Source organism: Tachypleus tridentatus, chromosome 6 (assembly GCF_004210375.1).
Source record: "Tachypleus tridentatus isolate NWPU-2018 chromosome 6, ASM421037v1, whole genome shotgun sequence".
Lineage (NCBI taxonomy): Eukaryota > Metazoa > Arthropoda > Merostomata > Xiphosura > Limulidae > Tachypleus > Tachypleus tridentatus.
The window spans coordinates 63714326-63727851 of NC_134830.1; the positions used below are offsets into that span (position 1 = coordinate 63714326).

Consider the following 13526-nt stretch of genomic DNA (forward strand, 5'->3'; position numbering starts at 1 on the left):
TATATTATTTTTTTGCATTGTGGAATAAGTGAAGTAATATTTAAATTATTCAGGATAATTCTTGAAGAACAACAACTGTGTAAAACATTTTAGACAATGTTGGAAACCATTTAAATGTTATGAAAATCTTGGTCTCCCCATCAGGAGGACATCTGTATAAAAACTTATGAATTTTAATCATGAATATTTATTTTAAATAATTCCTTACCTGCTCACATCAGTTTTTGTGGAAATACTTGGATTCAGTCTTTAGAGTTCTCAAAACACTTTTTGCTCCTGTATGAAGACTTAAATGTGAAAATTAAACTACTTTGTATTGCTCCTTACATGCTGATACCAGTTTTGAAGAAAATTGGTTTAATCACACTTGAGAATCTCAAAAGGCCCTTGAACCTTAATTTTTAGGGTTATCTCATGATTCAAAATGTATTCTTTTAAAGTTCATTTTAACCACACTCTGCCCTCTTTAGAGTCTCACTATGATAATATAATTTAGGCTAATTATCGAAAATGTTTACATATTTTAACTAGTTTTGATTTTTGAGTAGTTAGAATTTTTGAATAGAATTCTGTATAAAATAGAGTTTTTTAATAGTAGTAATGAATTTACTATGAAAACATTTTTGCAAATGTAATTTGATTACATAATTAGTTTGAAATATTTTCATGTTGATGGAAATGACTGTTGACTAAAATTTTTAAGAAAAAAGGTGAATTCATGTTTATGCACTTACTCCTGAATCATTAATTTATTGTCATGCTACTGTGACAAGTAAATACTTTGATGGTGAAAACTTTATTTTTAACACTTGTAAGTATGTTTGACTGGGTCTATTGAATTTTGATTGATGTATAACCTTTGCCAGGTATCTTATTTAACCAAATCTCAATAAAGTACTCTGATAAAGAAATAAGTACTTTAGATTGAGAAAAAAATATTCATACTGAGAATTATTGGCTGAGAAAAAGGCTAAAAGTTTAGAAAGTATTGGCAGTGTGTGTGTATACATATATGTATACACTGGTACCTTTCATTTTAATGAACTATATATATGGTATTCTAATCAAGTAAGGTTACACCAGAAATTGTGTCTTTCCAGTTGATGATAATTTAAAAGCATAAAACAAGTTATGACAACCTTTCTTCTAAATCTAATTTAATGGTTTTTTTATTGGTTAATACCTGTAATAATTTTTAACAATGTATTTGTAGGTTAAAGAGGAAGCTTAAGTGTTACTATCAATAATTATATTTTTTATTTGCCCCTAAAACAGAAAAAAGCTTTTTCTTATAAGTATGTGCAAATATAAAAGTAAAATGTAGTGATCTCTTTTTAAAAACAAGAATGCTTTCAATTCCATTGTTTTCTTTAACCAGAAATGGGCAAGAAACTGTTTCCAGCTTTGATCTTACCCCCAAAACTTTTCCACCATTCTGGTTTTCGAGAGTACGAAGTTTCACAACAGAATCTATTAGTCCACTTCAGTAGACAAGCAGTAGTGGAAGGATTTTTTTAAGAGATGCCATTTGTAGTTTTTAGTTACAAAGCTGTTTTTGGTAACAGTTTGTTTTCATTTATATGTACTTTTGAACATGCAGGTTTGTAGCTCTCTGTGCATGTATTTTATTATCCTAATGTCAGTATATTGAATAAAATTGTTACCTTGTACTTTAATTTTTGTTGCCAGGAGCATTGATAAATTTCTTTGTGAAATTTTATTATGTACTTGAAAACCAATCTTGTCTTTGAGGCATGTATTGAATGGACATTGGTATGACAGTGTGCTTTGTTTGTAGGAAAAAACATCTTGTATCATGATTGAAATACATGTTTTTTAAGTTTACATTTTTTTTCTAATACTAAAGATTTGCAGAATGACATCTTAAATATCATGAAATAATGTCAGGATGTTTTAGTTGTGTGAAAACTGATATATTAGGTTAAGGAATAATTCGTGAGCATTTTTAAATAATTTCATTCAAGCATTACATGCAAGACTATACAATACTTCAATGCATGAACACATTACACCCAAAACATTATTATGATACTTTATTTCATGTAATACCTAGGTATATAGTATGCATTGTTTTAAACAAAATTGCAAGAAATTAAATGCGAAAAGCAGATGGTGTCGAAAATGCTCGATTTTGTCCACTTGACAGTCCATTTAATGAGCTGAAAATGAAAGCAAAAATTAAAGACATATGAAAATCAAACACACCATCTATTAGAGCAAAAAATTATCTAACAAATGACATGAAATATTTTGCGAAAGCATTTCATTTATGAGTATATTTGTTTAACTTGAAAAAACGCTCACGAATTATTCCTCAACCCAATACTTGGATCTTTACTGGTAGTGTGGATAAGTGAAATTTACAAACAAAATGTCAAAGAAATTTAGAAAATAGTAATTGACAGCTGTTTTTCTTATTGTCTCTGAATTTTAAAAGTGTTTTAAAATAACTTTAGAGCTATAAATTGATCATTTTTATTGTGCTACTAATGACCATATTGATGGTGTAACCATGTGATGCAAATGTGATCTAACCCTTTGTAGTTTTCAGTAAATGACCAAAATGTTTCACTTTCCTTCAAAAAAAAATTTTTTTTTTCTTATTTTAATCAGTGTTCTGTCCTAACACACAAACTATTCATTATGGTTCAAAAATGACAAATAGTGCCTTAGATCATTTTTGTCTAATGTAGATTTGCCAAAACTTCTAGTGTTTGAAAGATATCAAGAACCATAATAATAAAGAAATCAAATTCTTACGAGTTGTAAAAGATTTATTCAAAAAGACAACTACCAAAACAAGTGTTGTCATTTCTGATCATTAGTTTTTATTGTAGCACAAGGTGAATAGAATAAGGTTAGTCATCCTGAATTTAAAAAAAAAATCCATCTCTTCATTAGAGCCATCCACATCATCAACAGTACTCTTACCTTGAAGGATGGAGTGGTAGAATGGCTTGCAGTCATCTGGGATGAGACACATTAGGTCTTTCAGATCATCATGCTTAGCTGCTGATGCTTTTTCTTCTCAGGCCACAGCAAAAGCAAGAGTTTAGTGAAAGGACAACTAGGGCACCTCCTAATACAATGTGCACTGTTGGGCTGCTGGGTCACATTTTGAAACAAAGAGGTTCTCAGGAATATAACACTGAGTTCAACTTTCCTGAGCTGTATATCACATGTTTTAAGCAGTTAACATTTTTAACATCTGCCTACTTTTCTTTGACAACTGCTTTTCACATTGGTAAAAATAAAAGAGCAGACATCTACTGTTAGGAGGAAGGAAGACATCAAAGATATACCTGATCCTCACTGGTCCAACAAAAGTAGATTTAAAAATATGATACAGTAAATGATGATAATATTTTGCAACTGATGTTAAAACTTTGCATTGTGTAGTGCTATTCAGTAGTCAGAGGGCAAACCTGCATTGTATTTTGTACATTTTCATAACCGTTATAATAACTTGATTCTAAAATAAATACTGTTATGGAACTTGCTTTCAGTCACCAATCATTCTTATTTGTAAACTCAAACCAGTTGTACAATATGTTAGGGTTAAGGGTACTTGAAAGCACATTTTTTCAAATTTGAAAAAAGTTCTCTTGAACATTGAATATAAAGATGGTACTGAGATGAGAAAAGTATATAAATATCTACATACACATATAAACTTTTACAAAACAGTTCAACACCTTACCTCTTACCATTTTCAAAGTTGTTCTGCAAAAATGATCTAACTCACATAATGTCATTTTTGCATAACTGGTACCCAAGAGTGTGAATTGGAACTTTCCTGTCTGTAGCAGCAGTCTAAAGAGATTGGGTTTAGATATTTTTTTTCACAAAATTTACCAACACTTGTTAGCTCAGTAAATATTAAAAAAAGTTTTGGGGATTTTGTGGGTTAGACCACTTTTGCATAACATTATCCATGTAACCTTAAAGTGTAACTAGTAATGTTCTTATAACATTATTTTTTTTGGTCTGTAAAAAAAAAAAAAAAGTGTTACACAAAATAGCATCGTAGGTAGATATGTGATTTGTCTGATATGATTACTAGTTTTGTGTGAATGTTTCAATGACAAGACAGTCCACTGTATGTTCAAGATTGACTCGTTCATCCATGTAACTAATAAAAGAAACATTTGAAACCTGTGTTGCAGTATTAGAAATAATTCTGTTTATGTCATGTGAAGTATATCTTTAGTAATTGCATTAATTTTTGCATGTGTTCTTTGCAAGTAACAATTTGTGTGAAATTTATTTTTATTTTAGTGTTAATTTTTTGATGGTAAGTTTGGCTTGTTTGGGTTATCTTTTATTGTGTGTGATAAAAATTAATATGTACATGGTGGGGTAAATAGAAACTATTATGTTTTAAATAATTGATTTATGCTTTTTTCTCAACTTTTAGAAAGTAAACACTTTATTATTATCTTGATATGAGTTACATAATGTATCTGGGTTATAATGGTGTCTTTACTGCAATAACTGTGTTGACCAGAAATATCCTAATATCTGTAATTGTATACTATCCTTTCTTGAACAGCAAGACTATTGCATTGACTGCCTCTTTGCTTACCAATCCAAGCTTATTGTCAGCTAGCGTACAGCCTACTAAAAATGACGGGGCAAGTACTTCCACTCCTTCCCCATAGTAAATCTTAATCTCAACTTTTATAGTTGAAATAAATAAATTTTGTGAAATCAAGCTTTACAAACAAAGAGGCAGAAAAGTGCAGTCAGGGTAGTCAAATGTTGGTAAATTCGTTTGTGAGCCAATCAAAAGTAAGATCATTCACAAAATGAATTTGTGGTGCATTCGTGGAATAATTATTGATAAAAATTAGTTAGAATAACAACTTCTTATATACAGAAAAGCTAGTGTGTCTTGGTAATGCTATGTTCCATTTATGGCTTTTATGTCATGTTTGTTAACAAGAAAAGTATAACTTAATATTGTTGTTAGTCTGTGAATTGAAAGTATAAAATGAAATGTATATACAACAAAACTTGGAAAATATTTGTTGATTTTTGAAATTTAAAGTCTTCATTGATTAAAGAGATTTATTTTTATTAAAAACATTGGTGATATAACACAACATAGCTTAATTCAGAAATGATATGTTTAATTAATGTTTTTACTTTCTTGATAAATTTTATGCACTTAGCTCTAGGCTAGGTGATGCTACTCTGTCTTTACTGTAGGCTTATTACACTAACATTCTACACTTATAAGGTTTCCAGCGCTACCACCTCTCATGGTCCCCTTTGCATCCTCGTCACTAAAACTGTAAAGAGCATACAATGATCTGGATAAATGTATTTGTTTTGATGACTCCTCCTATTTTGAGAAATCAATTATGATATGATTTGACACAAACTAGATTTTTTACAGGTTAGATTCTATATCTTTCTCTTTCATGTTTGTTCACTAAACTCAGTGAATAATCAGATTTTATTTGAAATTATTATTAGTTGTTTTTACACTCGCTTCTTTCTCAGTAGTACTCTTTTTCAGTATAGATTTTTTCATATTGTTCTTCAGTACTTTTAAGGGATTTTTTTAAACATAAAACATCTGGCTATGTGTACAGTTTAAAATTCTAATACAATTTATGTTAAAGAAAAGCTGTTGAAAACCCTCATATTTTCTTTAGTGATGTCATTGCACAATAATAATATGGTATTATGTTGCAATTTTCTTTGTCTACCTAAATTCTCTTTATTCCAAGTGTGAATCTTTATGGTAATATGTTTGAATTGGACTTAGGGTTTTTCATTCCATACATCATAAATATCTTTATGATAATATGTTTTAATTGGACTCAATATTTAAGGTCGTTACTTTCATACCATCTTAAGTTCTCACATTGATTTCTATATTTGAGGTGTATCAGTATAAGATAAAGCATATACTATTTTAAAACAACAGCATAAAGACAAGGAAATAAATTATATATAAATCATAATGTTTCTAATTTACTGTTGAGAAAAATTTGAATTGTGTGTTTATTTGTTTTCTAAGGGGGAAAATACATGAATGAATAAATTAGTCTTAATGTATAGTCCTTTACTCACCAATTATAAGCTAAAACTCTTTAGGTATGAAATCAAAGAGTAGATTAGGCTTCTGTGTCATCTTTCATTCACTTAAATTCATGTTTTGGTTTCAAAAGAAGTTGGTAAATATTTAAAATAATTCACTGAAAGCAGAGAGCAATAAAACAAATTCTGAAGAGTATCTCATATTCTTAAAAATAAAAGCAATTTAAATAAATAATTAAACAGATAAAATCAACCACAAAAAGAAAAGCAAATCCTTGCTACATTAATAACAGATAAAACATCCAAGTACTGTAGAAGTTACTGAAAAGGTGTGTTTGTATTGACGTGAGTTCATGCGCATGGCTACGAAAATATTAAATATTATTTGATTATATATCCTTAAGCAGTAGTCACCATTATGTATAAACAGCTTTTAACCTGTAATAGTCATACTATTTAATTTTTGTTTTCAGTAAGGGTTTAATCATTCCTACTAAATGAAGATGATTTTCTTTCTCACATGATCATATATCTAAGTGTTAATATGTGCACATGTTGGAAAGGTACTTTGTTAACATAATGCACAAGAAAAATAGTAGATCACTGTTACACAAAAAAATTAAGTGTCTGTGCTAATTATATATTGTTTTCATTACTGGACCAAAGTTTACACTAGCAGTGATACGACATTCTCACCAGACATGGAATCTCACTTTTTTCTTCTTTTCCATGTTTCCCGAGGCAGTTATATCACTGCTAGTCCAGTTATGAAAGAAAATTTAATTAGTAATTAGTGAGTGTACTCATTTTTTTGTTCATCAGTGATCTGTTGTAACATTCTACTCACCCATATCCATGACAGTTAGTGTTACCATTGGATAAGGAATGTCATTATGTTTTGTGAGTTGTAAGTAAACTGATATTTTTAGTAAATGAAAATGAGACATTTTGGTGTTAGGAAAATTATTTTCAAACTACAATGGGGGACAACACTTGCAAATGCATAATTAATTGCAAAGTGTTCATTATGTATGTGTACTCACATGATATTTGACACGTATTTATCTTTCAAACTTCATTTAAAAGTTTCAACAAGTTTGCTTCTGTATAAAGAATTTCATATTACTTATTGTTCTAGTAATGTATTTCAATAATTTGTACAGTCAGTCATATTATCATTACTTGAATAATGCTTTGATTATTTCACAATATTTGAACTACCTGATGACCAAAAGCAACATCTGATTATACATTATTTGTTAATTCAAAATCCAGTGATATTTTTATTTTAAGAGCACCATAATATTAGTTATTAGTTTATGGTATATTATTCATTAATATATGTGAAACCCTTTGTTTGACAGCACTTATCTTAAATATTTAAAATGTTTTAACTGTCTTGTTGAATCCTAATGGTCCAATCTTTGAAACTTGATGTTTTACTATTTGTATCTTTTTTTAGGAAAAAACGTTATTGGAATTAGTTGGTAAAGCATGGTATAGATACGAGTGCCTTTAAGAACGTATAAAAGTTAAATTTTTTATGTACCAAACATGTTATGTGGATGTTGATTGTTTAATTGTTGCAAGTTTTTGTTTGTATCTTCAAGTCTTATTTTGTGAGACAATGAATGTCATGCTCAGAAGAAAAAAATTAAATGGGATTATTAATGTTATTTAGTCCATCTTGAAAATACAAATTTTTTGCTGTTGATTTAATATTTAAGTTCTTTAAAATTTTTAGACAAACACTTAAAATTAGTTATGAGGCTACTTTTAAAATTTTAGCTTTTTGACATGGAGAGTTCATCATTTGTGACTTCTTGTTTTTTAAAGCTCCATGATTGAATAATGTGTTTCATTTAGTGGTTTGTTATCAGAGTATTGGAAGGTATGATTATTTAACAAGCTTCTTCTTCCAAGATTTTGGAGAATTCAGAGGCAATAAACTTTGTGTATTTGAACCAGTGCAAGGGAAAAACCTTTTTCACATGAGTGGCTTGTATAACCAGAAAGGCTTGTTTCAGTTAAAATATTTTCTGTTGAAGTTTGGTATTGTATTTTTGTTGGTGCTAAGAATAAATTTTATGATTAGTAATCACTTAAATTTGTATTGTTGTTGGTATTTTTCAATATAATGTACAGTTTATACTTTTAATTAAACAGGTTGGGTAGACATAACTATTTTTTTTTTTGGGGGGGGGGAGGTACTGATTCTGTACTGTTTCAGTGACATTAGATAAGCTGATACAGATTTATATTAGTCCAGAGTTACTCTATGTATTCAGAAGTATGTAATGTGAATCAATCAACAACCATCTGTGAAATACATGTTATATTAAAATGATTTTGAAAGTGCAAGCCACATGATAATGATAGCTGATTATATAAAGTTGCAGTGGAATGAAATGTAGCTCAAGATTTTAACATTGTTTGGTGTTATGAAAGTAGTGTGAAGCCACCAAAAAGTTTTTTTTTTTTTTGGAAGGGTAAGTTACAGCTCTTTCCAGTTCAAAAATATTTTCCTCATTCAGATCATAAAGGTGTGTTCAGATTGAAGGTTTTTTAGGACTTTTGCAGAGATGAAATTTTAAAAGGCAGAGTCTGTACTCTCTTAAATGTTTTAACTACCTTTAGATTACTATAAACTAAATGTGGGAAAAAGAAATAAAATTCATAGTTTTAACAATCCAGTGATCTGAAATACATAACTTGACATCTTAACGTGCTAAAAATAAATTGCATTTTGAGAAAAATGTTTAATGATATAGGAGCTTGATATTTATGTTGATGATTATGACTGTGATTTTCCAATGCATCAAGAGAACTTTAACTTTTTTTTTTTGGGGGGTATGTGCATTTTATTTCTGTTTGTTGTAGAAGCAAAAATTATGATTACAGTTTTTTTCCATATTAACAGAAGCTACTAAATTATCTTTCTTTTACTTGTAGAATTGTTTTTTAAACAATTTCAAAATTCAAACTTTTTATAGTATTAGAAATAATTATGGAAAATATAATTGCTAATGCCATGCCTTTATTATGATAAATGAACTTCATGAAAATATAGTCGTATTGGTAATTTATATTGTTGTAAGCTGCCATGCAACCAAGGAAAAGTTGATACAACAATATAGATTCAATAAAAGTAAAAGCAGTCATACTATATTCAGTAGTAGTTTGTGGTTCCAATCATGACTCCCAGGTCTGAAAAGCTAGATGAAATGTGTGTAGATATCAGCTGAACGATAATGTGTGTGAGAAATTGTTTCAAGACTGTGTTAATAGTAGCTTTATGTAAAACGGAAGAGGGTATGTGAAAATGGTACTTGGAGAAGAAAGCTTCACCATTACAAAAGTAATGTTAAATATATTTTTGAGGTAGATGACCATTGAGTACAGATTACTTTGTAAATCAGGTGTGACTGCTAGTTCGTGAACAGCAAAACACACACTAACAAAAAGTGGTTTTAATAGATGTGTAGCTACTGGACAACCATTGCTGAAAACTGACCAAACAAAGTGATTGATAGGGGTATTGGATTACAGTCAATGGAATAATCAAAGTTGATTACATATGTTATTTACAGATAGATGCAAGTTCAGATTGTTTTCCAACAATCAACAAACATTTGTTCATCAGTGTAGAAAAAAATAGTAATACAGTCAATGTAAAGTATTTTAGTAATGCAAGGTGGTGTATCATAGGAAGTTTGGGGCTACATTTCAGCTAGTTGTGATATACAAAAAACTGATGGCACCCTGACTGCTGACTAGTACACATGGGTTCTGATCCATCATGGGATTCATGTCTTGGGAACATGACTATTTTGGTAAGACTTTGATCCCAAACACATAGTACACCCAGCCTGCAAGAATCTCAATATGAATATTTTTATGCTATGTGGGTTTATTTTAAAATTTATAATTGAAAATACTCCAGACTCAAAAATTTCTAAAGTTTGTGGCAGCATGAAAACGAGTTTTAATGCTCTGTGAAAAGCAAAGTATTTGCACACATTGTATAAGTGTATTGCACAAATTGTTTGATTTTCTTTTGTATTTTATTGTGGTAATGTTTGGACCATTGATATATTTATCACTTAGTTTCCATGATGAATTTTTGAAATAATCATAAATATTATAATCTATAATATTATTAGGCCCAACATGGCTAAGGGGTTAGCATGCTCAACTTGTAATCTGAGGATCACTGATTTGAATCCCTGTCACACCAACTATATGCTTGCCTTCTCAGCCACTGGTGTTTTATCATGTGATGCTAAATCCCACTATTCATTGGTAAAAGAGTTGCTCAAGAATTTGAGGTGGGTGATGAGGCTTTCCCTTTGGTCTAATACTTTTAAATTAGGGACGGTAGCAGTGCAGGCAGCCCTCATGTAGCTTTGTGCAAAATGAAAAAAACAAACCAATAATATTAATGCAACTGGCCAAGGATAAATCTTCATTTAAATATTTAAAGCTATCATTAATAATAGATACCATAAACAGCAAAGGAGAACATCATTATTTACATAACATGCATGAAGGTTCAATCAAATACTTGTATGATCTTCTATGGGTAAACAATGCATAAAAGCAGTACAGAGAAAGCAAATGGTTGAGGGCAGCAGCAAAAATAAGTGTTTTTCTCTTTCATTCTCTGTATTGCTTATCAAACAAAATAAACCAGTAATGAAGACCAAATTTATGGATTAATCAATTGCTCCTATCAAAACATTATAGATTGGTAAAGATACACCCAAAATTTGGACTAAGACAATGGAAACAATACACTTTTGTGCCAAAAAAAGAACAAAAGGAAAGTTCCCACACCCTATATTTTTCAGTTCTTTCGCCTAATCAGTGCAATACACAGCTCTGCCGGTAAAGATTCTTCAATCATTCTCCACTCTCATCTCTTCAAAAACGTTTTATAGACAAACTGGCACATGGAAGTAATGTAATAATGTGCACCTTAGAAAAGATTGAATCACACAACCAACTTTATAAACATCTCATTAGATAAACATTAGTGTTAGGACATTGAAATGTTTACTTATAACTGTAGATTTTGTTTTAATATTTAACTAAACTATGCTTATTATGTTAGTTTTTCTACATAGAATTGTAGGTCACTGTTTATTGTGTATTCAAAATTAAATGGGTGATTTCATAAGCTCTTTAAAAGTATACAGACAGTAATATCATCATTCTGTGAGGCAATGGTCTTTCTTACTTTCAAGGTAAATGTATTAAAGCTGAGCTGGGAATGGCCCATTGATTAATGTACTGTGGTTTTGGCCAGAAGATTCAATTGTTGAACCACAGTTTGCTACTGAACACACAATGTAATTTCAACTTTGGAGTACCTAGTTGATGGTGAAGGCTGGTGATTAGTTGTTGTATTCTGATCAACAGTTCTAAATTAGAAATGACTATTCCTGAATATTAGATGCATCCGGCCTGATTATTTAGTCCATATGTTGTATAAGGCACTATTCAAGGTGGTATCTAGCCAAGGGCATTATTATAAAATGCATCCAAAGATGTGTCATTATATTCTTGACACTGTAATAACCAACATGGAAGGCATCTGCTGCTAGGAAAAATAGTGGTTTTTTTACAACTAATTGAATGAATGAAGGAGGATAGAAAAGTGTTGTACATGTCAGTTTGAAACTTAATTGACTGTTTCCTTCAGCAATGCCAAAATTTGACTATCTCCAAGAATGCCACGGAAAGGATATTTCAAACATTTTCCTCTGGCATATGAAAAATTTGGTAACTGCTAATCTTGTATGAAATGAAGAAAGAACAGCTTAGATTTTGCAAGATTGAAAAATTTGGACAATGTGCAATAATGTGGTTTGATAAGCCACTTTTCATAATTTACTGACAATAATGTAAACAAATATGAAGAAAATCACAATACATTTAATATTGCTTTTGTATTGTTCCAGTAGTGCAATACAATTCAGGTGTTAAAATGATGTATATTTTTTTAGTTCTGTGCTTCTTTTAGAAGAGATAATAATGAGTAAGAGTACACTGTTGTCACTTAGGCCTACCCACACAGTTGCACTTCAGTCCTGATGAACAAAGATATTCAAAGGTGACTTATAATTAACTGCAACTTTCAAATTCAGTGAAATTTGTTCAATATTTTGGGATAGAGTTAGGGGGAACAAAACCATCTAGGTGTATTTGATGTATAACCCTAAAAAGATTGTGAAAGGAAAAATGTTAAAATGATGTAGGCACACTTTTTGCTAATATTGTGTTTCCATCAGACAACTAAATACTATTTTGTTTCAAATCAGTAGAAATTATGTGTTGAAAAGCCATAGATTTGAATAATCTTGCCATAAAGCATAGTTTACCAAATCCCAGATAATAATAATACATTAAAAAAATTAACCTGACATTTGGGAATTTTTAATGATTTATCGTTAAAAGCTGAGGTTTTGATATAGATATATAGTAATACTTGTAGTATAATTAAACATCACAGAAAAGACTGATACACCCTTGTAATTTCTTATGAACATTGAAATTCTGTAAAGGAAGTCCAACATTGCATTATTCTGAAAAGACATTTGGGTTTCTGATATGTTACCACTAGCCAATAAACACTTTTCATAAGTGGGTTCTTATATGCCAAGACATGGCTTAGATGATTTGTGATGAGAATGAACATATACAAAATTAGTATTTAGGTAATACATTTTGTTGGAGCTTCACCCATACTTCTCACTGAGTTAAGCTACTATACTTGCTCCTAAATGTCCTGTTGCAATTACAGCCATAAATTACCTTAAATATTATAGTACATGATGGTGGTATGTGTTTGCTCTCTTCCTTAGCAAAAATATAACATTTTTCAAAATTACTAGGTTTTTAGTTTAACTTTGGGGATATACCAAACTGATAAGAGCTTTTGAATAATACTTACTTTATTGTTATCAGTTCAACATGCCTCAGCATTTTGTTTGTTGTATAGTATTAAACTTTTGATTGTGAAAAAGCATCTGTTCCTCATGTATTGATCTATATTGAGTCTTTTTTTTTCTAGACAATTCAGTTTGTATATCAGAGAGATTAATTCACTCAATAGTCTGGTATTTTCCAAATTTCCAGTCAGTAGGTGTGACTGACTGCTCTGTGAGAAAAAAACCCTTGTTCAAGAAATATCACAGTATTGTTCTTTGGTGTTTTTTCCATCTTCATTATGATTCTATGGTAAAATACTTAAATATGTTAGTACAGTTAATAAGTGAATAAGACATGAAAACATTTTCTATTAATTACACTATATAACACAAATTTTGTTCCTGGATAGTATGTGTTATTTCTTTATTGTTTATGTTGTAAAAGTGCAGAAAATGGTCATTATTCCCTTCAAACTTTGTTTTTGTGACCTGGATAATGAAATTTAGAAATTAACCTATTTT

The 13526-nt window shown here is 29.9% G+C and overlaps 1 protein-coding gene across 3 annotated transcripts in view; it reads left to right on the plus strand.

Moving 5' to 3' along the window:
* Nucleotides 1-8179, plus strand: part of LOC143252687 (F-box only protein 9) — a 48671-nt gene extending 40492 nt beyond the window's left edge. For 2 of the 3 annotated variants that reach the window (XM_076505216.1, XM_076505217.1), the window contains exon 13: nt 1379-8179. In XM_076505216.1, coding sequence (XP_076361331.1) covers nt 1379-1490 — 112 coding nt within the window. In that variant the 3' untranslated portion in view covers nt 1491-8179. The remainder of the gene's footprint in view (nt 1-1378) is intronic. The other variant, XR_013029105.1, reaches the window with a different exon arrangement.
* The last annotated feature ends 5347 nt before the right edge of the window (nt 8180-13526 follow it).